Consider the following 26,910-nt stretch of genomic DNA (forward strand, 5'->3'; position numbering starts at 1 on the left):
GTTCCTCTATAAAAGGGGCGGAAAGCGGTTCCAGAGCCATCACAGACCTGGAGGGGACGGTCTGTGACCAAGGCTGCTGCACCCCTCCCTCGGCACCCGACCCCCTGCTCAAGCATGAAACCCGCTCTCCTCGCTGTGCTGTCCTTCGGGATAGTGGGTAAGTGTCTGCTGCAAGCAGCCCTCGGGGGAAGGAGGTCAAAACCTCCGCGGACCCCAGGCTTCCCCCAGGCAAGGCTGTTCTGGAGCTGCGGCATTCGCCAGCCCTGTTAAGGAGAAGCCGGGGGGACACGAAGCTGTGCCCCCTTTGGCAGCCGTGGATGTGTCAAGGAGGACGGTGTTTAGAGTTACTGTCGGCAGCTTTGGCCAGCCCGTGGGGTGCAGGGAGGGTTGCAGCTCCCCACAGTGCCCGTGAGGAGGAGGATGCTCCGCTCCCACCGCCACGGAGGAGAATGCCTGGGACAGGTTCCGCGCTCCCGCTGTCCGGGGTGAAGGGAAAAATCATCCTCCGGCCAAACTGCTGTGCTGGGAGAGGAGCACGGGCTCAGCCAGGGGCAAGAAATTATTGCAAGACCTGCCTGCCAAGCTTGTACGTGTTTGGTTAAACCTGAGGGCAGTGACAATAAAATAGAGCTCAAATAATGAAAGATGTGCTGTGCTTCCCTCTCTGCTCTATCCTGCTGCTGCAGCTGCACTTCGCTCAGGCTCCTGCCTATTTTATGCCAAATTTGTGCTGCTGCAGGGCTGGCTCTGCTTGGAGCCGTTCTTTCCTCTTGCTCTGCTCACAGCTCTGGCAGGCAATGGGCAGGTAGCCGTGGCTGCTCCTGGCCTGGGGACTGATGCCAGGACAGGGAAAGAGGGATCTCCTTCCTGGAGTAGGCAGCAGGTCCCTTCTGACCCCCCATGAAGTGTGGTGGTGATTAATGTCCTCTGGTAGGAAGTGCTCCCCGTGCCTCTGGAAGTCCTTCAGCACCTCTGCTGAATATTAGCATGCAAAGATGTTTTTTAATGGTTCTTCCTCTTCCTCCCCGGCACAGAAAGAGACAAGAGGTCACCCAAAAGGTCTGTGACAGTGGCTGGGTCACTCAGGCTGCCATTCCCTTCCCAGTGTCACCAGTGCAGCTGGGTTGACTCCCCCAGGAGGTCCCCACCCAGCCTCTGCCCCAGGCAGGATGCTTGCCAGCATTAGATTAAGGTGACCATGCCTTTGTGCAGCCAAGACTTGAAAAATGTATGATGAACTTGAAAAATATATGAAAAAAGAGGTGGTGGCCACAGGAATTGAGGCTAAGGATTCTCCCTATGGTCAAATTCAGCACCTCCACTGGGAGGCTCAGAAATCAAGTAGACAGGCTATTTCTGAGATGAAAGAGAAAATGGAAATGACACAGGTTAATCTGGAGGTGTTTGGATGAAATGTGCCGTCGATGGTTTGGAGGGAGACGGGGGTGCAAGTGGCCTCTTGGTCTGCACAGCCCTGCCAGGAAGGGGCAGAGTGAAGGTGAAGTGTCAGCACAGGCTGGCCACATCCTTGAACTGCAGGTTTCCAGCATTTCTGGGTTCAGGTTTCTGGAGGAGGACTGAATCTGCATCCACCTGGGGCTTTTGATTTGTTCTGGTCCCCCTCAGCTGCCTTTACTGGTCAGGGACTCATGGAAGGACTGTGGTGGTGCTGTGGCATCTCTCACGGGGTGCAGTGGAGCAGGTGAGACACAGACAGTTCAATACATCAGATCATTGAGCTGCCAAGGAGGTGAGAGTGGCAGTGCACTGCACACAGCCTGGCCAGGTCAGAGCTGCTCCCCCTCTGGGCTATTGGCACAGGCACTGCTTCAGTGTTCCAACTTTCCTCTCCGTTTTTGCAAAGGCTTGAGCTTGATTTCTATTGAAGTGTGTGGATTTGTTCTCCTAATCCTGTGGATGTTGCTGTGAGTCCAGGCTGCTTAAATCACAATAGTCCAGGGACAGGAATGATTGTCCCAGATGTTCCTGATGGTGCACATGGCAGGCAAGAAAGAAAGCAAGAAAGGATCCTGGGAGATCCTGCATGTGGCTATTACCCAAAGCTGTGACCACAGGGAAGCAGTGACCTTGTGCTCACAGGCAACCATTGACCTTGTGCTCACAGAGATGCTGTTTCTCTCCAATCAACGCCTTTCTACCCCTCTGAGACTATTTACTTCTGGTTCTTTCCACAGCTCTGTGTTTTGCTGCTCCCCAAAAGCCAAGCATCAGGTGGTGCACAATATCCTCAGCAGAAGAGAAAAAATGCAATAACCTGAAGGACCACATGCAACAGGAGAACTTTGCTTTCAGTTGCCTGCAGAAAGCATCGTACCTCGACTGCATAAAAGCCATTTCGGTGAGTGGGCAGCAAATTCCTCTGCTGGGATGTTTCAGCAGCCTGTTACACCTGGAGATGGGGTTTCCTTTCAGTCACTCATTGTTACCTGTGATCCCCCTGTTGCACACAAGGATCCTGGAGAGACTCTGGGAAGCGCTTTTCCTGCTCTTTGTTAATTGATGAAATCTCTTTGTTGTTTAGAATACTGAAGCAGATGCCATTAGCTTGGATGGAGGTCAAATTTTTGAGGCAGGCCTTGCTCCCTACAAGCTGAAGCCCATTGCTGCTGAGGTCTATGAACACAGTGAAGGTAAATTTCCATGCAATATTTTTAAGGCAAGTGGTGCTAACAACCTGAGAGTGCCATCTTTTCCATGCAGAGTTCCCACATATTTTGGGTGGGGGTCCAAGATATTGCCCCTGGTTTCCAGCTCCCAGAGGGGAAGGTGCTGGGGGAGCAGTTCAGAATCATCACCCATGGTCACAGGGTCCAGTGCCCCATTTCTTGTCATTTGCTGCAGTGAAGGTCTCTGATCCCATGAGCAGAAATCATGGTCCTCCTGAAACATGGCATAAAAATTATGCTGGTCCCAGAGATCTTCTGCTTTCAGTGCCCTTGAACTCTGTGGGTAAAGCATGGAGCTGGGAGGCACAGATAAGTTCTGTGATTCCCTGTGCAGCCATCAAGACAAAAAATAAAATTATTGGAGAGGCAACAGCATTAGTAGTGGTTGGGAGGGACACCCAGCTGAGATCACTGAGGCAAGAAATGCAGGCAGTCCCCAGGGAAAAAAAAAAAAAAAGAAAAAGAAAAGAAAAAAAAAGAAAAAAAAAGAAAAAAGAAAAGCTTAAAAAGGGCTCTACAACAATCCCTTCTGATCAGAGTGAGATCCATGGCTCCATCCCTGTTTACTCATTGTACCATCCTTCATCTCTCCCATCTTTTTCCTGGGAGCCAAACAGATGCTATTTCCCCACCACATCCAAAGCTCCCAATCTCTTTTGACCTCTTCCCTGGAGTTCAGCCTGTTTGTACACATTATTCAGGATCAAAGCAATGTGGCCGAGTCATTCCCAATGTGGCAGCTAAGAAAAAGATCTTAAACCTTAAAGGCTGATGTCTCTACCACCCCCAAAACTCAGTCATTGTATCCATATACAGCATGTGACAGACTGGGTAAAATTCTAAAGACTAAATATGGAGTTCCAGTCTCACAAGTGGGCAGTGGCATTTGAGAAGAGACTTGCCAGTGCAAAAAGATTAGTTGAAGCTCCTTACAAAACGATGGCACCTTGAATGTGATAGCATTTTCAGGTCACTTCCTGTAAGTTGTAATGTGCAGCATTAGTTCAATATGGGCAGCATTAGCTCGCCCCCAAGAAAATGAGAAAACCACAAGTGTCCAACCAAATTCACTGATGGTTTGGAAGTCCAGCACTTTGCTCCATGAACCTGGGCCTTCAGCAGGATTTGAGATGTTCCTAAGTCCTCTCTTCTCATTGCTTTGTTCCTTTACCCTGCACTGCAGGCTCCACCACCAGCTACTACGCGGTGGCCGTTGTGAAGAAAGGAACGGGCTTCTCCATAGACGAGCTGCGGGGCAAGACCTCGTGCCACACGGGGCTGGGCCGGTCTGCGGGCTGGGTCATCCCCATCGGGATCCTCACCCACCGCGGCGACATCGAGTGGGACGGCAAGGACTCGGGCTCCATCGAGCAGGGTGAGCTGGCCACGGGGAGATGGGTGGTGGGAGCTGAGTGTCACAGGGAAAGGGGTGTTGCCCAGTCTTCTCTGGGGGCCTCTGGCATTTCTTGTGGATCCTCTCCCTTCCCAGTCCTCCTAAAAGTGAATTTTTGACCAATTACTGCTTCCTTCTCGTCCATAGCCGTGGCCAATTTCTTCTCTGCCAGCTGTGTTCCCGGTGCCACCACTGAACCCAAACTGTACCGTCAGTGCAAGGGCGATGCCAAGACCAAAATGTCCCGCACAGGACCTTATTCTGGATATTCTGGAGCTTTTCAGTGAGTGAGAGATATTTTTCCTTTGGGGAAACATTCTAGCCTTGACACATGCAAGTTTCTCTTATGCCAAGGAGGGCTGTGTTGGAATCAGATGTCCTGAGGAGACAGAAGTACTTCTCTGCCATTAGTTTCTTCCTTTTCAGCACAGCTTTTTTGGGGAAGACCATTCCTCTATGGCTGCAATATATCCCAAAAATAATTTGTTGAAATGGGAGATAGGGAGTCACAATATCAGTTTTTCTAACTTCCCTTCTGTTCCTCCCACCTGCAGCTGTCTGAAAGATGGGAAAGGAGAAGTGGCTTTCGTGAAACACACAACTGTTCAAGGTACACCTGCAAGATCTTTCTCCTCTTTCTGGTCTCACCTCTTGCTGCCTCAACATCCTGCAGTTTGTCTACACTATGCAGCTTTCATTCCTCTCCAGGCCCAAATGCTTCTTTCATCTCCTGAAAAAAGTTTTGCACATTGTTAACTGACTCATCCCTGTTATTGAGAAATGGGCTTACAGTGGATCCACCTTTTCCTCTCTGAGGTTCTTCTTTGTAGTTGGAAAACTTGCTTGGTGCCATATCTCAGAGCCAGCTGTAATGTGAGCAATTGAGCGGGTCACCTCTCCCTCTGGAAGGGATTTTGGAGGGAATTCAGCCCACAGCAAGAGTTCACCAACTCTGTGGAGGCCAGGGATGGCCTGGCACACCCAGGACCTGCAGTGAGCTCTGTGGAGGCTCACCAAGGTGGTCGTGGGGCAGGGATAAGTGTCCTGCAAGGAGGTGCTCTGTGGGATGGGCTTGATCAGCCTGGCGACTGGATACAAGGGGAATTGTTTTTCCCCTTGAGGACAGTGAGGTACTGGAACAGGCTGCCTAGGACAGCTGTGCACTCTCCATCCTTGAAGGGTTTCAAGATCTACCTGGAACATCCTGCTCTGTCCCTGCCTTGACCAGGGATCTTCAAAAGTCCCTTCACACCTGAATTCTCCTGTAACCTTGTGATCTCAGTCCTGGGTTTTGTCTTCAGCCTTGACATTAGTCACCTACTGGCTTTCACAGACCATGTGCAGCTCGTGACCTGCTCAATCCATCTGTATGGGATTTTTAAACCTATTTGTATCCCTTTGTGCATAAATCCTTGTACTGTTGGGTTAGTTACAGCAGAAGTTGAGGTGATCTGTCTTCCAAAGGCATTGCCTTCAAATGCCTTCATAAGCCCATTTTGTAAGGGGGGTGCCTGCAGCCTGTCTTCTGCAAAGAATTCCTGCCAGAGCTTCAGGAGAAATAAATTAATTACAAAGCTTCCCAAACTGGCCTTTCTTTCTGTTTTCATGGTGATATGACTCCTGGTTGCTCCCTTCCTTCAGAAAATGCCCCAGCTGAGAAGGACGAGTACGAGCTGCTGTGTCTGGATGGCACCCGCCAGCCCGTGGACAACTACAAGGCCTGTCACTGGGCCAGGGTCCCTGCTCACGCCGTTGTGGCTCGAGATGACAGCAAGGTCAATGACATCTGGAACTTCCTCTCCAAAGCACAGGTATCACCAAGCTCTCCTTTCCTTCCTCTAACCTGCCCTGCCCTCTGGTTTTTTTGCTTTTTCCAGCATTCCAGGAGTTTTGGTGTGGTTATTTGCTCATTATTTTTCCTTTGTTGGCAGGAAAAATATGGCGTGGGCACAACCAGCACCTTCCACCTCTTTGGGCCACCTGGCAAGAAGGACCCAGCCCTCAAAGACTTGCTTTTCAAAGACTCTGCAGTACAGCTGAAGCAAATCCCGTCACTGATGGATGCTCAGCTCTACCTGGGCTTTGAGTATTACAGTGCTGTCCAGAGCCTCCAGGAAGGTAGGCAGGACATCAAACACCAGTGTCATGTCAGCACGGGCTGTGTGGAAGAGTTGGCATTGGCAAATACAGCCAGGCAAGAGGAACATGATCTTTTCAGACACAGACACTATCATCTGCAGAATATTTCTTGTGAAATCACAGAACCTTCACTAACTTCACTTACATCAGCAAAGGAATTTGTTGTATTCAACCCCAAATCACGACACTGACAAATAGGGAAAATCTACACAAACTCTACACCAGTTATTCAGCATGGTCAATACTGCTGCTTAGAAAAGTCATTTCTGGGATGTAAAAAGAAGGAACATCTCAGGACACCAGGTTCAGACACTTGAGGGAAACAATGTCCTTGATTTCCATTTAGTCATCAAGCATTTTCTGGTAGCTTTCAGAGAGTCAAACACCCCACAAATTATCTCTGAAACCCACTTAGAATTCATTCAGTGCAATTTAAAGTACTTCACTTCTGTTAAGTGGCATTTATGGAAGGGGGTGAATGGACTTCACATAGCACTGAACCAGATAATTCAAGTGCTGTTTTACAGAAACATAACTGGGTTGTCATTTTTGAGCTCAGTCTGGTCTGAGTCTCATGGCTGTCTGGGCTGTGAGAAGTGCAGAAATGTGGGATATAATACAGGCAGCAATTCAAAATGCTGTTATTACAGGAGTGTTTAGTGGCTGTGCTGTTTCAGCTAACAGAAATCTGCCTGGATTATGCCTTGTGTTATGCAGCAATTCACTTTCCTGACCTGGAATCTGATTTCTGAGCCTGCTTCAGCTCAAGAATCACCTTTTCTACTCTTGCCCTAATGAACAAGAGCTCCTTGCCCTGGGCAGCAGCAGCAGGCTGGTGTGCACAGGTGGTTTGTGGTTTGTCCCTCACTCCCAGGCCGTGGCTGAGCAGGGCTGATCCCTGTTTTCCCTGCAGATCGCCTGACCCCCAGCCGCAGGGGCAGCAAGGTCCAGTGGTGTGCCATTGGCAGGGATGAGAAGAAGAAGTGTGATGTCTGGAGCGTGATGAGCAACGGGGATGTGGAGTGCGTTGTGGCAGAGGACACCAAGGAATGCATCACGAAGATCATGGTACAGCTTTTGTTTTTTTCCTTCTCACTGTGAACTTCTCAGGTGCTTCTTTTACCATCTGAGCTCTGGAAGGTGCTGTCCTGGGGACGCACAGCTTTTAATTTCTGCACCTTTCTCTTGCAGAAAGGTGAAGCAGATGCCATCAGCTTAGATGGAGGCTTTGTCTACACTGCCGGCGTGTGTGGCTTGGTGCCAGTGATGGCAGAGAGCTACGAGGGTAAGCACAGCTCTGTCTCAGGGTCCAGGTGGTGGGGACTGGGCTGGTGCCAAAGTGCCAGTTTTATTCTGAAATCTTACAAAGCAGCTGCAGTGCTGCATCCTGCAGAAAGCACAGAATATTCAGGGTTGGAAGGGACCCACCAGGATCATCAGTCTCACTCATGGGCCTGCACAGACATTCCAACAATCCCAGCCAGTGCCTGAGAGAATTGTCCAAAGGCTCCTGGAGCTCTGGCAGCCTTGGGGCCGTGCCCATTCCCTGGGGAGCCAGGTCAGTGCCTGACCACCCTCTGAGGGAGGAAGCTTTTCCTGATATCCAACCTAACACACTGTGAGGCAACTCTGCTCACCACTGCACGCCTTATCTTTCCATGAAAAGTGAACAGCCCTGGTGGAGCAGGCATGGATAGTCAGGAACTCTTCTGGTTTTTTAATTAGGATGCCCTGGTCCTTTAGCACCAGCCTTGGTAAAACTGCTTATTTTAGCTCAGAGGAGCAGCAGGAGGCTGGGCTTTGTTTTGCTGATGCACAAGGTGTTACTTGAAATGGTCACTTCTACAAGAGAGTTTCTCCAGAAATTAGGGAGCTCGATTCTTTTGGATTTGAGATGTCTTTAAGTTAACATCTTCTTCTTCTCCCCTCCCACAGAAAATCACTGCGGGTCACAAGAAGAACCAGGTAATTACTGCCAACAGAGGGACAGAAAACAGTCCAGAGGGATATAAGCAGAAAAGTAGACATGAGTCATCAGTGGACAATAAATGGCCAGTCTCCACCCAAAGAGTGTCCAGTGTAGATATTAGAATTTTAGGAGATAGGTTTAGCAGTTGGAGGGAAAATTAGGGACTGCAATAAGATCAAGGTGAGTCATTTGATATTGGCAGAGACTGGTGTGGTCATACCGTAACAGTGGCAGGCCTGTGAACAGAGAAAGAGGCTGGGCTGCAGCATTAGGAAATTGTTCTTTCTAGAAATGGAAAGGGGGGAGAGGAGGGGAGGGTTTTGTCCTTTGCTAAGGAGAGAATAATAAATCAGGAGTGGCTATGAAATCTTCATGTATCCTGCCTTCTCACAGCCTTCTCATATACCTTGGAGTTTTGGAGGGCAGGGAAATGTCAGGTATAATAATTTCCCAGGAGTGTGGTGGAAGTAGATCCATCACATCTACAAACCCTTCCATTGTTGCTGCCTGGCCAAGTATTTATAAGCACAAAGTAATTCCGTGCTGTTTGTAGGTGCCCTTTCCCAAGTGAAGGCAGTGCTCTCTCCTAAGGGATCACAGTGGGATCCTTGGGTCAGGTTTCAGTTCTTCTCTATTTTATTTTCTGAAAGCAACCTACTTTGCTGTGGCTGTTGTGAAGAAGTCTGACAAGGATATCAGCTGGAACAACCTGCAGGGTAAGAAGTCGTGCCACACCGCCGTGGGGAGAACTGCTGGCTGGAACATCCCCATGGGCCTGATCCACAACAGGACAGGCAACTGCAACTTCGGTGAGTCCAGTTTGGAATCCATTTCTTTGAGCTTGGAATCTGCTCACAAAAAAGTGTTTTACCATCCTTCATCAGGTTTTCAAAGTTTCTTGTGCCTCAAAGATTCCCTCCTAGAGGGAGGAAAAGGAGAAGACTCTGTCATTTAAGGTTTCACTGAGCAAAATTTTAGGCTTTTGGTGTCTGCTTCAGAGTAAGATATGGCACACCATCTACTTTGGGGGTCTTTGCTTTCTTTTCACATCTCTCCCCTCCCTTTTGCAGCAGCCCAAGAGGTATTCCCAAAAAGGGAATATGGGCTGCCTCACATGGGCCTGGTGCTTGTGCAGGGTGTGGAGTGGGGATAAAGGATGAAATTCAAAGGGAGGAGAAGGGCTGAGAATAAGGGACAGAGGCTGATCTTCAAGAAACTTTAAGAGTCTGATCTGACTGCCTGAGAATTCACTGAGAGTTATGGCCCAACAAAAATAATTTGGAAATGTTATCAATGTTATCAACCAAGACAAAGTAAGCATATAAATATTGAAAGGAAATCTCTAACCACATGAAGATATTAGTGTTAGTAAATTTTATTCTTGGCTTCTCTATCCTCCTGCCTTCCTTTCCCACTGTCCCTTCTACCCCAGGAGCTCTGACACTGCTGCCAAATGCACCTCTGCTGACCCATAAAGGTTGTGGAGCCTTGGGCTGGGAGCTGGGAATGGTTTGCAGGGCAAACATTTCTCTTTTCATGTCAAGATAGTGCCTACTGCACTTGAGCCTTAGGCCCTGCTTCATCACAGAATCACAGAATCATGGAATGGTTTGGGTGGAAATGGACCTTAAAGCTCATCCCATTCCATCCCTGCCATGGGCAGGGACAACTTCTACTAGTCCAGGTAGCTCTAAGCCCTGTCCAACCTGGCCTTGGACACTTCCAGGGATCCAGGGGCAGCCACAGCTTCTCTGGGCAACAATCCCAATACTTATCACCAATAACAGGACCCAAGTTCCATGGTCAAAGCTGGATGCACGTGATTTGCTGCCCACTCAGTCATGCTCCTTCTCCCAGCCCGTTTCCATCTCCCCAGTGAGCGCTAACGCAACCTCAGGGCGAGAACGCGTCATTAAAATAAAACCTAACTTCCCAGGGCAGGAAAAGTGAATTTCTCCTATTCCTGCCTCCAGATGAATACTTCAGCCAGGGCTGTGCTCCCGGGTCTCCTCCCACCTCCCGGCTGTGCCAGCTGTGCAAGGGCTCCGGGGGGGTCCCTCCGGAGAAGTGCGTGGCCAGCAGCCACGAGCAGTACTACGGCTACACCGGAGCTCTACGGTACGTGCTGGGGACACCCGGGCTGCCCCAGGCTCCTGGGGCTGCCACAGAGGGTAGGCCACAGCTCAAGTACAGCCTCATGTCGACACTAATTGGCTGAGCTGTCCTTTTTCTCCATTACACCACTGAAATTATATCTCAGTCATACTATGCATACGCCGCATGCTTTTCTGTTGCTTTCTGAAACTGGAGGAAAAATACCCCCGTTCTGTAAAACTCATGTCCTGGTGCCTCCAGGCAAACCTGGAGAGGCACAAGCCCTCCCAGAATGGCACAAGTGCCCCTCTTTCAACATAAATAAGGAGTGTAAAGACTATGTTTCAGATATATCTAAAAATTTTGTGGTAGGGCTCCTAGACCTGGATGTCCTTGGAGATTAATTGTACAGAATAAGACTCAAGTCTAAAACAAATCTGTGGGAAAGGGACAGGATTCAAGCATTTACTTCACTGGCCTCCTTTTCTACTTCCCAGGTGTCTGGTTGAGCAGGGGGATGTGGCCTTTATCAGGCACACCACTGTTGAGGAGAACACTGATGGTATGTGGTCACGGTTGCCTTCCCCATCTGCATGATTGCTTAGGTGGTATTGAGGCTGATGTTCTCCTGCTACACAAGACCTCTGAATCTCCAAACCCATTCTCTTTAAAGGCAAAAATACAGAAAGCTGGGCCAAAGATCTGAAAATGAACCAATTTGAGTTGCTGTGCACTGATGGGCAGCGGGCAAATGTCATGGACTACAGGAGATGCAACCTGGCCAGAGTCCCTACCCACGCTGTGATGGCACGTCCTGAGAAGGCACAGCAAGTCCGTGAGATGCTGGAGAACCAAGAGGTTTGTAGTGCTGAGAGCAGCAGAAATATTGTCGGGTTGCTCTGATTTTCCCCAAGTCAACGTAAGGTGGAAACTTTTACCTCACTGCTTTGGGGTGACAGCCTTGTCCCTTGGCCTCCCCCTTCCTCCATCCCCTCCCAAGTGCTCTTTCTCCTCTGCCACCTTAGCAAACACACGTTTAGGTAGCAGTGGGATTGCAGTTGTTGCTGCTGTCACACTACGCTTGTGTGACAGGAGTTTAGCACCTCCTTTCCAGCCTCTGCTCTTGCTGGGGTGTTTCAGAAACTCTTTTGTGGTGCCTGGTCTGTGCCACAGCTGGGTCAGGGTCAGCCCAGCAGCAGCCTCCCCGCACACACAGTCCTACTGATACTGGGCTGACCAGAACTAGGCTAAACCTTCTCTTTCTCCCTGCAAACGTTAATATCAGCTCCATCATCAGGGTCTGGTGAGAGGCATTTGGGGTCTTTTTCTTCTACTCATGGTTAAGTCACAGGACCTGCTGCCAGCATCTCTGCACATAGGGACATGTTAAAATTGGGGAGAAAATGTCCCTGCCAGTGAGCAATCCCTCCTCTAGTTATACAGACAGAAGGTTCAATCCTAAATTTCTGGAGCCTGGCTTGGGGCTCCCCAGGCTGGTGATGAAGAACCAGGAACAAGAAGAAGGCCAACTTTCTACTTCTCTCCTCTACGTGCTTTTATTTCAGAGGCTGTTTGGAGCAAAAGGAACCAGGAATAAAGATTTCAATATGTTTGCATATGAAACCAAGGATCTTCTGTTTAAAGACCGGACAAAGTGCCTGATCAAGCTCCAAGATGGAACATCATACAAGGAATTCCTCGGAGAGAAATACTATGCTTCACTTGCCAGCCTCAACACCTGCAATCCATCAGGTAAGTGGAACAGCCCCAGAGGAAGTCTTGGATTGCAGTCCTTACCTTGCAGGCATGAGCAGTTTCTTTCTGGAACTGTTCATTCAATTCTTTTAAAGGAAGAGGATGCCAATATTCTTTTCTCAAAGTTCCCTGAGTGAACTGAGAACAGACTTCAAATCTGCTGCTCTGGCAGCAATGTGAATAAATGACTTTTCCTCACCTTTGGAATACAGGGACTTTGAGAAATGGCACAGAGAACTCCCCAAGACACATCAGTGTGGGATTTGTGGTTAAAGCCCTTTTTTTGTGGCACACTGTGGATTTTCCATGGCGTGACATTGTTGGCATGGCTGGGTGTGTGCTGGTGGGACAGGAGTGTTTAAAAACAGGATCTGAACTTCTCCCTGTCTTTTCCCTTTCCAGATCTTCTCCAGGTGTGCACCTTCCTTGAGGACAAGTAGTGAGATGGGAAGGATCCTCAAAGTGAGGGAGAAAACCTCAAGCCATGACTCCTCTCGTGCCCTCAGCACGAACACTGACCCGCAGAGGGCCCTCTGCCTTCGCTGCTTTCTCTGCCCTCCCTCATCACTCTGAAAGTAGCTCTTTGAGACTTTACAATTCTCTGCTGCCAGAACAGCAAAAAATAAAATCTCAAATCTAAACAGGTGTCCTGAGGTTTTTCCAAATGGTCCTTAAGCCCATCCCTTCCTCACATCTCTCACCACAGGACAGCGACAGGTACCAGCATGGCTGTTGTCACTGACTGCTGCCCCTGAGGAAAATTTCTTGCACCATTTGCCAAAGCAAAATGGACTGAATATACTCTGGAGCCTAATTAACAAATGCTTTTGCTTTGCCTACATTATCCCACTGTCTCCCTGGCAGGTGAGGGTTCCCCTGGGTGGTTGGGACACAGGAAGAGGGAAAATGTTTGTGTTGGGGAAGCAGACGGATGAAGAAGGAATAGAAACCACTCCAAACCAAAATAATATAATGGGAGTAAAATGGGAGGTGTGAACAGCAAATGCTGTGTCTCAGATCTCAGCTGGCTGGGTCTGAGTCCCTTCCACTAGGCAGGACTCATTGAACACATACAGGTATTGATGGGGGGAGTCCAGGCTTAGGCTTCCTTTCTGGAAAAATCTAGGATTTGCTCAGAAACGTGGTTCTTTTGGCAGTCTGGCTGATTTTGTACTGCTGACCTGATAACAAAATGTAGTTTGTTTTGCCTGATTCTGAGCCACAGTGAAAATAAAAAGGCGAGACAAAAAGGGCTGCTGAAGCTCTCTGCTCCAGAGGAACAGCCTGGGCTCATCCAGGGTGTCCCAATCCTGCTGTCAAGGCAGGCATGGAGGAGCTGCTGAGAGCACAAAGCTCCTGGCTTTGAGGGAATGAATATTTTGATGATTTTTAGATGCATATGGTAAGTGTGGTGAGAAGTCCACCAGCCTGGCAGAGTATGACAGGAAAAGATGAAATGTAGTCCCTCAGTTTATATAGGATGAATACACTGGATAGGTGGTTTTTTTAATCCATTCTTCAAAACTAGCAAAGAAAGAGAATTGGTGCCTCTAACAGGCTGTTTCTCAGACTCAGTATGGCTACAGATAGAAAACTTTCTCCCCAAAAAGCTGCACCATCAGCATTTCTTGTCAGGTGTAAGCCCTTGTCCCATAAGTAAAAGGTGTGGATAAAAGGAACCTCACTACAGGATCACTCAAGCTGGAAATGACCTCTGGGGGTCTCTGGTCCAATCTCCTGCTCAAGGAAAGGGATCAACCAGGGTGCTAAGGGCTTGACCTCCAATGATGGCAACTCCACAACCTCCCTGGGCAGGCTCTCCTGCTCCTGGCAGCCCCCAAAGGAGAACATTCCTCTCATATCCTCTTGGAACCTGTATCATTTCAATGTATTCCTGTTACTCCTCACCCTGCACCACTGTGGGCAGCCTGCCTATTCTTCCTGATGCCTGGTACAAACAGACAGACCTGCCTGGGACAGGACAGCCCCATGGAATGCTCAGGGAGTGGGGCGGAGTGGCTGGAAAGCTGGGACAGGTCCTGGAGGTGCTGGTGACAGTGGCTGGACAGGAGCCCAGGTGTGCCCAGGTGGGCAGGAGGCCAATGGCCCCTGGGCTGTGCCAGCCACGGTGTGTCCAGCAGGCCCAGGGCAGTGACTGTCCCTCTGTGCTGGCACCTCTGAGGCACCTCCAGCCCTGGGGACACTTCTGGGCCCTCACAGCAAGAGAGACATCGAGGGGCTGGAGCGAGCCAGGGAAGGGAATGGAGCTGGGGAAGGGCTGGAGCACCAGGAGTGGCTGAGGGAGCTGGGAAAGGAGCTCAGCCTGGAGAAAAGGAGGCTCAGGGGGAACCTTCTGGCTCTGCACAACTCCTGACAGGAGGGGGCAGCTTGGAGGGGTCGGGCTCTGCTCCAGGGAACAGGGACAGGACAAGGGGAAACGGCCTCGAGCTGTGCCAAGGTGGGTTCAGGTTGAGCATCAGGAAAGTTTCTTTCCAGAATGAGCTGTCCAGCCCTGGCACATCTGCCTGGGATTTAAAGCCCTGTGTATGTGCCCGTTCGGGACATGGCTAACTGGTGACCTTGGCAGCGCTGGGGTCGGAGAGCCTTTCCAGCCTAAACCATTCCATGTTTCTGCAGGCTCCCCCGGCGGGTCCCTCCCGCTCCAGCTCCTCAGGGAGAACTACAGCTCCCATCGGCCCCCGCGCTCCGCCCTTCCCGGCGTGCCGCGCGGCCGGAAGCGGAAGTGTGTTGTGGCCACGTGTGCGGGCCATGGCGGGCGGGCTGGAGCCGCACCTGGAGGCGCTGCGGCGGGAGCTGCACGGCCCCGCCGTGCTCTCCGTGCTCGTCGCGCTAATCGCCGTCGCCATCACCTTCCGTGAGTTGCGGGAACCTGCCTTTCCCCCCGCCCCGCGGCCTGCTGGCGGACAGCGCTCGCTGAGGGGGCGGCGGTGCCGCCCGCCGCGGGCTCGGGTGTCCCCTTCCCTCCTCATCCTCCTCTCTCCCGCAGTGATCTGGCGGTTCGTGCAGGGCAGGAGGAGCAGCCGCAAGGCCGTGCTGCTGCTGGGCCTCTGCGACGCGGGGAAGACGCTGCTTTTCGCGCGGGTGAGCGGGGAGCGGCGCTGGGGCTCCTCACGGAGGTGAAGGAGTTCCCTTTAGTTCGGTTTTTAATCTTTTAGTGAAACTTGACAGGTGGGGTTTATAGATATAAGGAGGGATGGAGACCGAGTTTTGTCTACCACGGAGTGTCCGAAGCAATTGCATTTTGGTTTGGATTTGTCATAGTGAAAGGTTTAGGGACACTTGACCTCCTGCCGAGGGGCAGCTCCAGTCTCTGCTCTCCGGGACCAGGGACAGCACCGAGGGGACGGCTGGAGCTGTGCCAAGGAAGTTTAGGTTGGATACCAGGGAAAGATTCTTCCCCAGAGGGTGGTGGGGCACTGCCCAGGCTCCCCAGGGAATGGGCACAGCCCCAAGGCTGCCACAGCTCCAGGAGTGTTTGGACAATTCTCTCGGGCACTGGGGAGGATTGTTGGAGTGTCCGTGCAGGGCCAGGAGTTGGGCTGATGATCCTGGTGGGTCCCTTCCAACCCTGGATATTCTGTTACTGTTAAGTCTGAAAAGGAAAGGGGCACGGCCATGCTTATGGAAAACTCCAAAGGAGTTGCAGGCACACCCTCTTCTCCTTTTAGTAGAGATTCACAACATAAATATATACTTACTTTCCTAGTGACCATTTTTTAATTAATAAGGGAGAGCAACCCCAGCCATGATTTCCTGCAGGACGCTGAGCTCAGCTCTCCGATCACTCCTGTGAGACCATTCCAGTCTGTGAGCAGGCTGCAGGTGGTGAGGGTGGGCCCCTGGGGCTGTGTGTGCTGAAGCTGTGCCTGTTCCCCCAGCTGCTGTCGGGGCGCTACCGCCACACCCAGACCTCCATCACCGACAGCTCCGCCGTGTACAGGCTCAGCCAGGACAAGGTGAGTGCACAGGGAGCTCTGCAGTGACAGTGCCTGACAGGGCACAGCAGCTACCCGGGAATCCAACACCTGCACACAGGTAGCTGTAAATGTTAGTATTGGGTTGGAAAGACAGGTGTCTGTCAGGGAAAGCTGGAGCCCCCCTGGGAATGGAGGATGTAAAACCCCCTCCCTCCAAATTATTGTGATTTTGAAATTAGGAGCTTTCAGGCTAAAATATGGGAATAACAGTTCTTTACTAGGAATATTAAAAAACACAAATGCAGTAGTACAGAAAAACAAACAAACAGAAGTCCTAGAAAACCCTGACAGAGTCAGGAATACAACCTGACACTCTGTTGTCAGGGTGTTAGAAGCAGTCCAAATAAATCCTCCTGGAGTAACAGATGTTCTGTGCAGTAGAGATGATCCTGTAGAAAAGGGTCCAGTGATGGAGAGATGGGTCTGGTCTTTCTCCAGGAATTCAGTGACAAACAGGCTGCCTGGTGTTCCTACAGCTCAGTTTTTATCTGGGTAGGGAATGTTTGGCTCCTCCCCACTGGGTGCAGCATCTCCCAATGGATGATGGAATGTGTCAGTCACTGGTGAGCCTCAATGGCCCATGAACAGAAGATATCCCCGAGGGTGGGCAGTGGTGACAGAGATCACAAACCCTGCCCCACCTGGTTTAACAGCTGGGCTGTTATCAGAAGGCATCCGCCCTCCTCCCCCTGGAGTTACAAGAGATAAAGAAAAAAACCATCCCCCAACTGCTTTCAATAGGTGAGATAGAATACACATTTTTTTTTGTTACATAACCCAAGACAACAGTCTCAGCCCTGACTCACCTCTGGCTGCAGCCTTTTCCCGCTCTTTGTGCTAAACCTCTGATTTTTTTGTGCTGCTCAGGCCCCAGTTTGGTCCGAGTGCAGGACAGGATTTATCCATGCTGAGAAAGTTGGGAGATACTGGGATGTGTTAGATCCTGCTGGACTCCACAGGTTCTTTTTCCTTTGCTTTTAAAATAGTGAAACCTTTCTGACTGAAAACCACGCCTGTGGGTTGGAGCAGGAGGGAGATTTGGGGGTTTCACTGTTCTCTTGCATTGGTTTATTTACTTGGCAGTAATTTCTGTTTCTTCCAAGAAAACCTGAAATAAAAAAGCTTTATCAGGTTTAAGCAGAGGCTCCAGCTGCACTTTATATGGTCTCAGAAAGAATTTTGTTATTTTTAGGTCCTGAGCTGCCACAGACCTGGTTATTTTCAGCTTTTGCCAGTTCTTTCATTCTGGAAATCTCTTTCTTGTGCTGGATGCACACGTGGCAGGGAGAGCAGAATGGTGGCAGCACTCGAACTGCTGGTGAATTGTGAAAGTGGAGGGTGGTTTTGTGGCTTCACCTTCTCAGTCATTATTAACAACAGTGATAATAAGGTTACAAACTTGGTAAAGGGACAAGCACGGTTTTTAAAATTTTTTTCCCATTTTTGTGTCTCTTTAATTGAGCAGACAGGTATTTGGAAGGGGTGAGGCTGCAAGGCAGATTGCTGCTTTTTTGATCCTTTTTTTTTAATCATAGCCAAGGTTTTTAATGAAAGCCAAGAGCAGTGGGCAGGAAGGGGCTGCTGCAGCCTTATCTTGAGAGCAGTGACGTGGCCTTGCTGGGCTGTTTGTTCTCTCCCAGGTCCTGCTTTTGCTTGTTCCCTTTCCTGGGCAGGGAAACCTTTGCAGCTTTCAGTTAAAAAAGGCATTTTTGTGTTATTCCCAGCACGGTTTGGTGTATTTAGGGAGACTTTGGTGGGTGTGAATAGGCTGTAGGTTTATATTCTGTGTCGGGGGCAGATGGGATTGTGCCTTCAGGACACAAATCCAGGGCCAGACTGGTTTTCCCCAGTCTGTGATCACAGGAACCCCTGGATGAGGGGTTGTTCATTCCTTCTTGCCTGTGTTCCAGAGCACCAGTGTGACCTTGATCGACCTTCCAGGCCATGAGAGCCTGAGGCTGCAGTTCCTGGAGAGGTTCAAGGCCGCAGCCAGGTAACGTGGGGGGGCTCAGCAGGGGAGGATAGGGTGACCCTTTGGGAAGGCAGAAACCAAATAATTGTGCTGGGAATGCTGTGGGGTGGGCTGGTGGTGCCCCGAGAGTCAGAACTCTGCTGTGGGGTGGTGCTGATTAATTTTTGCTTTGCCTTCATAGAATAGCCTGAGTAGGAAGGGACCCACAAGGATCATTGAGTCCAGCTCCTGACCCTGCACAGGACAATCCCAAAAATCACACCATGAATTCCCCACTTACCCGTGCTTGTAGTGCACCAGGAGGCAAAGCCACTGCAGCAGGGAGGTCTGGGGGATGTGGGGCAGACAGGGGAAGAATTCCTGCTGTAGCTGGCTGTTATTTCAGCCAGGACATTCTGCGAACCTGCGCCTGGGCTGGGTGAGACCAGCCGTGGAAATCTCAGCCCAGGCTGGAATACCTGCAGCAGAAGGTGACTGCAGAACTTCCTGCCCAGCCCCTGTGCTTCCCTCTTGCCCCAGAGCCATCGTGTTCGTGGTGGACAGCGTGGCCTTCCAGCGGGAGGTGAAGGACGTGGCGGAATTCCTGTACCAGGTGCTGGTGGACAGCACCGTGCTCCGGAACGCGCCCGCGCTGCTCATCGCCTGCAACAAGCAAGGTACCCCGGGACTGGGGCTGGCCACGCCTGCCAGGGCCAGGCTTTGTGCCATGGCTGCTGAGCTTGTTGGGATTTCAGCAAAATAAGGCTGGAATTTAGGTTTAAACTTTGGAGTGTTTGGAGGACCGCTTGGGGGAGCTGCAGCTCTAGGGGTGGGTGTAAGGCAGGTGGCTTTTGTGTGGCTTTTTGTTTCTGCTTGCTTTGTGCAGAGCTGTTCCCCAGTCTCCAGGCAGCAGGAAATAGGATCAGCTGGAGCATAATGAACTATCCCTACACTGCAGCTTCAAAGTTAAAATGAGTTTTTCAGCTGCCAAGGTTCTATGTTTTCACTGGTTTGGAGCAGCAGGAGCATCCAGCTACAGGAAAAGAGTCAATTTTCAGATCCCTACAAATTCTGCAGTGAAAGTGTGGGTCCCTCTAGCAGTTGGATGTTTTGGGGCAGCATCAGATTTAGGTTTTATAGTTATTTCCTGCACTAACTCAGGAGCTGCCTGAGCCTTCATGGCTCTGCATCCCATGGTGGAAAGCACAGAACAGGAGGGAGTGCTGCTGCATCAAACCCATCCTCTGGAGCATCCTCCTGCCCAGCAAGAAGAAATTAATTCCCTGCTTTGTATCAGACTGTTGGGTTGTTCCCATTCATGCCTGCCATCCCAAAGCTCCAGCATCCCTCATCCTACTGCAGGCACAGCTGTCCTTGTCCTGGTAACTCCAGTGGCTGCACAGTGTGAACTGGCCTTACTGTAGGGAGAGGAACCAGGTTCTGAATTCTGACAGACAACCAGAGAGCTGATTGCATGTTCTTTTCTCTCTAGATGTCACAATGGCAAAATCAGCAAAACTCATCCAGCAACAGCTGGAGAAAGAGCTGTAAGTATGGATGGGATCTCAATCCCTCTGAGCTTTTCCTCTTGCCCTTTCTCTCTTACAGTGCTCAGTGAGCTCCCTGGAGCCGTGTCTGAGTTCCCTGTGGAGCTGGGAACACTCTGCTCAGTCTGGGGCTTGGCAGTGCTGGGTTTACAGTTGGTCTCAGAGGGCTTTTCCAAGCTGGATGATTCCCTGGATCTATAATCCCTTTGGCCAGCAGACAGCAGCAGGGGTGTTTGTGCTGTGCCTCTTCCAGGCTGAAGACCCAACCTTCTGGTTTTTAGCAGACGAGTTAGCTGCCACATATTCACATTCTCCAAGAAAATAAGGGTTGCTTGTTCTGATATTGAACATTTGCCCACTACCTGTGTGTTGGTGTTGGATTTCTGGGTAGTTACTGTGCCCTGTTAGGCATTGTTATCCCAGTGTTTACTGTGGGAAAATTGGGATCAGGACATCATCATCATCATCTGACTTGTGCTGTCCTTTATTACAAAACCAAACCAGTTTGAACACCTCGAGTGCCCTCCTGCTCCCCTGAGCTGCTGCACTTGTCCCTGCCCGTGGTGGCCAAAGGGCCTGGCTGAGCCCCCCAGGGCAGTGCTGGGCCTTGTGTCCCTGGTGTGGCTGGCATGCTGCTGGCAGGGTCCCAAACAGATTTGTGCCAGATGCCAGAGCCGTGGTGCAGGTGATGTTTCCTGGCCCTCATTCCTGACCCTTTCCCTTCTCTCCCTGCAGCAATACTCTGCGGGTGACACGCTCTGCAGCCCCCACCAGCCTGGAGGCCACCGGGGGCCCTGCCCAGCTGGGCAAGAAGGGAAAGGACTTCGACTTCTCCCAGCTGCCCATGAAGGTGGAGTTTGTGGAGTGCAGTGCTCGAGGCAGCAAGGGAGAGGAGGGAGAGGCTGACTTGGAGGGCCTGGAGAAGTGGCTGGTGAAGGTGGCCTGAACAGGGATGGACAGGGCTGGGGGGCTGAAGGGGAAAAGATGGTGTGGAGCACTCAAATCTCATCGTGATGTAAATAGAAGGAACTTCAGCTGGAAGTCAGCACTGTAGTGTCTTCCTCTGCTGCTCATGGGCTTGGGAGTGATGTGAGAATTGCTGGTGTGATTCCCTCTGACTGTTCCTTCATGCTGCAATGGTTTTGTCCTCTCCCCTCTTCCCTTGCCCTCCTCTGGGCTTTTCTTTTTCCTTAATCTTTAGGCTTTTCATTCAATAGTTTCCAAGCAAATTAGGGAGGAATGCACTGGCAGGAGATTTTTAGAGCCTGGAGTGTGCCTGTCATTTCCTGCAGTGGTTTAGACCCCTGTTGCCTCTCAGAGCCACTGACCACCTCATGGTTGGGGCTGCTGGGGAGCACTGCACAAAGCTGCTTAAGTTGGGCAGGCATTGAGAGAGTGTAAAAGGTGGTTTCCTCTTTGTGTCTGCCTTCCCATTGCTCCAAACTGGTGCAGCCCAATTTCTGTGGGGCTGGAGGAGTGAAATGCCCAAACCAGACTGCCTGCCCTGCTTTACTCCCTGTACTCTGTGCCCATGTCTGGTGATTTCCTCACTTGACCAGCTCCTGGGAGGTTTTCTTCAGCTGAGGGCTGTGTCCTGAAAGCTTCACTCTGCTTCTCCTTCCAGGCTCTCCTCCCACAGCCAGGAGCAAACACTCAAAGAGTGGCAGAGCTACAGGGGGTCATGGCATGAACCTGTGACATGGGCACAGTTTCAGATCTGTCCCTGCCTCTGGGGCTGTCGTGCCAGGCATTTGCTGTGCATCTCCTGCTGCCTCCTGCTCCAGTGGCTGCAGGAAGGTCTTGCTTTGTGTGGAGTTAATTAGTCAGCACTTGAGGCAAAGTGAGAGGGAAAGTCGAGGAGCTGCCAGCACGTGGGTGTGCTTCTTCCTCATGGCAGAGATGCTCGAGGAAGAGGGGAAAGAAATGGGAGATTTTCCCACTGAGTGTTTCAGTGCACATTGCAGAGTCCTCATGCAGTGACATTTTCCCTTCCTTTGTGCTTCCCCTGTTGTTTTAGGGTTGAGGGGGTGGGTGGCTCCTGGCAAACCCTTTTTGTAGTTTGTAGCCCCCTCCCCGCTGTGGTTTGATGCCTCCTTCACCACTCAACTCATCTGTTGTGTTCTTTTCCTTCTCTGGAGCTTTTCCTACCTCCCTGCAGCATTGCCAAGTGTTGGGAAGAGCAGGAACAGCCTTCAGCAAAGCCCTGTGCCTGCAGTGAAACTGGTCCTTGCATTTCCACCCTCAGGAACCATCCCTGCCAGAGGTGGGGAGGGTTATATTTACCAAACATGTCATATTCTTCTGTTTCCTGCAGACAGAGTCCTGTTGGGACATGTTTGTCATGCTTTGAACTGCTCTAGCTGGGGGTCTTGGGCTGCCTGCTTTGAATCCATAATGCTGAAGTGATTTTGGGCAAAAAATGCTGTTTCTTTGGGTGATTGTTCTTGCAAAGACACAGAAGCCAAGCACCAGCCTCATCTTAAAGGGGGGAAGGTACCATGAGGTTGTGGTGGGTTTTAAGTTATTCTTTTTAAAAGTATTCCTTAAGTAAATTCTTTTTTGCTTAACTGTTTGTAGTCAAGTCTTGTTTCAGTCTGTGTGTTTGCCTTGGCTCTTCCCAACAGTGTCAGATCCCCATGGATGGGGCTCTGCTCCTGCTCAGCAGTGTTGGGGATCACCTTCCTGCTCTGTGGCCAGGTCTGTGTTGTCAAAAAACATTGTTTTCTGCACACAGAGGGCTTTGGGGTTGGGTTTTTTTGGCTTTTTATTTACTCTGATTAATTGAGAAATTGATAATCCCACAGCAGAAAATGCCCACAAATGATAATTGAAAGGCTCTTTGGTGATGTGCACAGGAAAGCTGCAGCCAGCTGTGGTGGCTGTGGTGACACAGCAGTGCTGCTCTGTCCTGGAGGTGGCTTGGGCACCCTGTGGCTTTGCTGGATGGAGATGAGAAGCCTCAGCTGTCCCAGGCTGGGGAGTGGCTGCACAGCCACGGCCGAGCTGGGGCTGTGCCCAGAGCTGCTCGTGCTGGAGCACAGAGCAGAACTCCAGGAGTTTCTTGGGCCTCACTCCATGATTTTTTAAATATTTATATATTCGTGGATGTTTTTCCCCTGTGGCTGAGGGGAAAGAGCAGAACTGGAAACTCTGAGTGTTGTTTTCTTGTTTTTCTTTATTCCCCAGTCAGTTCTGTGCTTTGTTCTTTGCTCTTCTGACCTTGTTCCCAGCCTGTGGCTCTGCTGGCCAGGAGTGCTGCTCCTGAGGCTGCAGCTCAGCAGGGCAGTGTGGGGATGGCTTTGGCAGGACAGTGGGAAGTGATAAACTCAGCCCCTTCTTGCTCCAGCTGCCTGACCCTGAGTTGGGAACCCACTGCCTTCACACATCCCCAGGGACTGAGCCCTCACTGTGCTGAAGCTTTTCTGGTCAAGGATTTTTCCTGTGGCTTGTACTCTGAATTGTTCCCCTGGAAAAGGCAGATGCTTTTGGAGGAGAATGATGAGCACAGTGATAACCAGGATAGCAGCAAACCTGAAAGAGGAGGAGAGATTGCTGAAAGGCAAAGAAAAAAATAACAATGCCTGGACATCAGCATCCTGAAGGGTGGTTTCCAAGGCTCCCTGAAGCAGGTGTTCCAGCTGTGACCTTCCCTGTGCACAGAGCCACGACCCTGGCACCTTCAGGGCCGGGAGCTTCTGTTGGTCCCATTTGGGCCACCTCGTGCTCTTTGTGACCAGCCCCTCCTAGGGCTTGTCCTGCAGTAAGGACAGCACCTCTTGGGGCTTGGCCTGGTGCAAAACTTAGAGAATGTTAGGTAAGTGTTCAGAGAAGATCTGCCAGGTGGAGGTGGAACAGGAATAGGGATAACATGGAGGGATCTCTTTTTTGTGAAAACTTTGGTGATCCAGAGCAAATCCAGGGCAGGTCCCCTCCTGTCCTCTCCTTTCCTTTGACTTCATGAACCCCTCCTTTTCCTCCCAGGGAAAAGCCATGGGGTAAGGACAGCAGGGCCTGAATACATCCAACCCAAAAAACCCTGAAAGAAAGCCCCAGACCCACTGTACCCTGCCCAGAGCCCACTGCATTGAAAGAATTGCAGGATTTTAAAGTAGCTCTCTGCTTGACATAAGTAGCTGGACTTGTTGGGCCATGGGTTGAACTTGATGTGAACCCTAAGGCTGTGCTGTGCCAGGCAGAGATGGATCAGAAGGAAACGTGGAGCTGACAATCTGATCACTAATAGTAAAGATCATTAATAATTGCAATAGGCAAAGCGAAGTTAAAATATTACTTTAAAATGCTGGAGCGGGTTGTGGTCTGTGTTCTGTAACAACCCCATCACAGAATGGACTAACAGAACCCACCGAAACCCACCGGAGGGGTGTGAAACAACCAAAACAGCAACACAGGGAGAGTGTTGGACCTCATACTGGTCCTTCTCACTCCCTGTGAGTCACACTTCTCACTCACAGGGAGTGAGAAGGATCCCAGACTCTGATATGGTGCTGTGATGTGAGGTGGGGGAGAATGAAACTTATTAATTGCAAGACATTTCTTTGTTCATGGTCCCTCCGCTGAAGTGCCAGCCAAATAGCAGCATTGATCTGTGCCAACAAACCTATGGGGGATGAGAACCTCAGGTCAAAACCTGCTGTGCCTGCAGTCCCCTGCCCAGAGACCCTGCCCATCAGGGAGGTGCGGGCAGGGCTGGGCAGCTTCCAAGGGACTGCAGGCAGGGCTTCTCTGCCCGGCCCTGAGCTCCCCCATCACCGATGGAGCTGCAGAAGAATGTCCCCCTCTGGCACCATTTCGTCCCCTTTCCCGGCTGGAATGTGCTCAGCGTGGGCCGGGCATGACCTGCAGCCTCCCCAGGGCTCGTCTTGCTGCTGGGGGGAGACCAAGCAAGCACCACATTTGGAAAAGTGACCTTTATTTAAAAAATAAAAAGAGCATCAAACCCCAGATGTTCTGCGATAAACCCCTTGTGCTGACTTGTCCCAACACGTGTGGGGTGTCCCGGGCTGGCAGCCACCTCCCCTGCTCCTGTCCCAGCCGAGAATGTCACACCGGAGCGGGGCCATCGCCCACGGCAGGCGCTTCTCCGGGTCCGTGTGTTCCAGCCCGCTCTGCCTCCTGCTCCAGCGGGCCGGGGGCTGCCCCTGGCAGGGACCCCCGGAGATGCCGTTCCCAGGATGGGGCTGTCCCTCGCAGGGACACCCCGGAGATGCCGTTCCCGGGATGGGGCTGTCCCTCGCAGGGACACCCCGGAGATGCCGTTCCCGGGATGGGGCTGTCCCTCGCAGGGACACCCCGGAGATGCCGTTCCCGGGATGGGGCTGTCCCTCGCAGAGGAACACCCTGGAGATGCCGTTCCCAGGATGGAGCTGTCCCTCGCAGGAACACCCTGGAGATGCCGTTCCCAGGATGGAGCTGTCCCTCGCAGAGGGATCCCGGAGATGCCGTTCCCGGGATGGGGCTGTCCCTCGCAGAGGGATCCCGGAGATGCCGTTCCCGGGATGGGGCTGTCCCTCGCAGGGACACCCGGAGATGCCGTTCCCGGGATGGGGCTGTCCCTCGCAGGGACACCCCGGAGATGCCGTTCCCGGGATGGGGCTGTCCCTCGCAGAGGGATCCCGGAGATGCCGTTCCCGGGATGGGGCTGTCCCTCGCAGAGGGATCCCGGAGATGCCGTTCCCGGGATGGGGCTGTCCCTCGCAGGGACACCCGGAGATGCCGTTCCCGGGATGGGGCTGTCCCTCGCAGAGGGATCCCGGAGATGCCGTTCCCGGGATGGGGCTGGCCCGGAGCGCCCCTCGCCGGGAGCACCCGGGCTGCGGGAGAGGAGCTCGGAGCCGCTCCCGCGGAAAGTCAAACAAACCCAAACAAGACAAAGTAGTGGCAGTGTGTGCTGGGGGTGCCAGTCAGTCCTCGGGGGCTACACCAGCCCCGCCGCCTTCTCCTGCACGTTGTACTCCTTGCTCCTCTTCACCTTCCAGCTGATGAGGGCGAGCAGCACGGTGCCCACCACCTTGTAGCCCACCTGCAGCCCCAGGTATCTGCCGGGAGAAGAGCAGGGACATGCCACGTCCGGAGCTGGCACATCCAGCCGGCCCCAGGAGCCCCGGGAGCCCTCCCCTGCCCGGCCCGGGGCGCAGGGTACCTGTTCCGGAGGAAATCGTTGTTGTAGTAGGCGCAGAAGCGGCGCTGGGTGCACTGCTGCTGCCAGTAGATGCAGGAGGAGTCGATGAGGGCTCCGAACATGGCCGGGGCGGGTAGCCAGGCTGAAAGGGAAGAGAGGATGGAGTCAGGTGCTGATCCCGGGGAGGTTCAGCGCCTCCCGCGTCTCCAGCAAACCCCCGGCCTCATCCAGAGATGAGCACTCACCCAGCAGTCTCATGAGCAAGAACTGCACTCCGATGGCGAATGATTTCTCATCCTGGTTCACCACCCTGCAGGGGAGAAGCCACAGGAGATCAGAGCTGCTGGCGCTGGATTTGGCCAAGGCTTGGGCTGGTCACACGTTTGTGACATGCCTTTGGTCCCAACACGGGGAACCATCACATCAGCCCCCCCGGGACCCAGGACTCCCCTCAGCCCCGCTCACCGTAACACCATCATGTAGAGGGGGTTGTGGGACAGGCAGGCCACCAGGGCAGCAAAGGAGATGAGGAATATGGCAGGCAGGAGCATATGGGAGCAGCTGACTGGACAGGAGCCCGTGTAGGTGGAGAACAGCTCGTTCCCATTCAGGGAACAGTTGTGGTAGATCTGTTGGACACGTTTGGAACAGAACAGACGTCAGACTCCCAGTGCCAGGAGCAGGTTTCTCGTGAGCCACCATCCCACATCCCTGTGCAGGACTCCAACAAGAGCACCAGCTCCAGTTTTAAGGCACAGCCTGTAATGGGATTTGCCACCATCCCTGTTCCTCCAAGCAGGTTCCCAGGGCATTACAACAATTCTCCACGGCCCCTTCCCAGGGCTCAGCACAAAGTGTTCCACCCCCTTATTGCATTTGTTGGGTTCCTGCAGCATCACTCCACCATTCCTAGCAAGGAATAACAACTTTGCTAACCTCTTGCTTTACTCACCAGCTGTCTGGGATTGGAAGGGTTGGTGGTGCTGTTGGTGCAGCCAGCAAAGCAGGGTGAGATGTATTCCGTGGTGTTTTTCCAACACACAGGGTGGAAGATCTGCTTAGAGCACTGGCACCCAACTCGTGCCTTAAGCTGCTGCTGGGAATTGGGTGTACTGCCAGAAAGGAGGGGGGAAAAATGGTAAAAAATTAAGACATAGGACAGGAGGAATTAAAAAAAAAAAAATCCTTTTACTAGCTGAGCAGTTTTCCTGTTCCTGTTTGGGCTGGGACACTGCCAG

General features: G+C 51.7%; 2 protein-coding genes across 2 annotated transcripts in view; one reads left to right on the forward strand and one right to left on the reverse strand.

Moving 5' to 3' along the window:
• Positions 1 to 22,100, forward strand: LOC134556310 (ovotransferrin-like). Its single transcript, XM_063408709.1, has 25 exons — positions 1 to 157; positions 2,196 to 2,359; positions 2,543 to 2,651; positions 3,871 to 4,062; positions 4,228 to 4,363; positions 4,635 to 4,690; positions 5,722 to 5,891; positions 6,012 to 6,198; positions 7,133 to 7,287; positions 7,411 to 7,504; positions 8,155 to 8,184; positions 8,839 to 8,997; positions 10,162 to 10,306; positions 10,780 to 10,844; positions 10,956 to 11,140; positions 11,848 to 12,034; positions 12,440 to 12,473; positions 12,744 to 12,754; positions 14,607 to 14,912; positions 15,045 to 15,139; positions 15,937 to 16,014; positions 17,946 to 18,028; positions 18,527 to 18,663; positions 19,479 to 19,533; positions 20,269 to 22,100. Exons 1-25 carry the CDS (start codon positions 115 to 117, stop codon positions 20,477 to 20,479), a joined length of 3,087 nt encoding a protein of 1,028 aa, XP_063264779.1. The 5' UTR covers positions 1 to 114; the 3' UTR covers positions 20,480 to 22,100.
• SLCO2A1 (solute carrier organic anion transporter family member 2A1) overlaps positions 21,656 to 26,910 on the reverse strand; it is a 26,506-nt gene continuing 21,251 nt past the window's right edge. Inside the window, exons 10-14 of the mRNA XM_063408592.1 lie at positions 26,625 to 26,784; positions 26,138 to 26,301; positions 25,918 to 25,982; positions 25,694 to 25,814; positions 21,656 to 25,589 (exon numbers count right to left, since the gene is read on the reverse strand). Of these exons, the coding sequence (XP_063264662.1) occupies positions 25,469 to 25,589; positions 25,694 to 25,814; positions 25,918 to 25,982; positions 26,138 to 26,301; positions 26,625 to 26,784 (631 nt within the window). The 3' untranslated portion in view covers positions 21,656 to 25,468. The remainder of the gene's footprint in view (positions 25,590 to 25,693; positions 25,815 to 25,917; positions 25,983 to 26,137; positions 26,302 to 26,624; positions 26,785 to 26,910) is intronic.

The sequence above is a fragment of the Prinia subflava genome, chromosome 11, assembly GCF_021018805.1.
Source record: "Prinia subflava isolate CZ2003 ecotype Zambia chromosome 11, Cam_Psub_1.2, whole genome shotgun sequence".
Taxonomy (NCBI): domain Eukaryota; kingdom Metazoa; phylum Chordata; class Aves; order Passeriformes; family Cisticolidae; genus Prinia; species Prinia subflava.

What these genes read in the sequence shown, in the direction of transcription:
- LOC134556310 (XM_063408709.1), top strand. Translation starts at nt 115, where the DNA reads ATGAAACCCGCTCTCCTCGCTGTGCTGTCCTTCGGGATAGTGG. An exon ending in ACAGGCTCAGCCAGGACAAG is followed by an intron (nt 16,015 to 17,945) that starts GTGAGTGCACAG and finishes CCTGTGTTCCAG; the next exon opens with AGCACCAGTGTGACCTTGAT. An exon ending in CAACAGCTGGAGAAAGAGCT is followed by an intron (nt 19,534 to 20,268) that starts GTAAGTATGGAT and finishes CTCTCCCTGCAG; the next exon opens with CAATACTCTGCGGGTGACAC.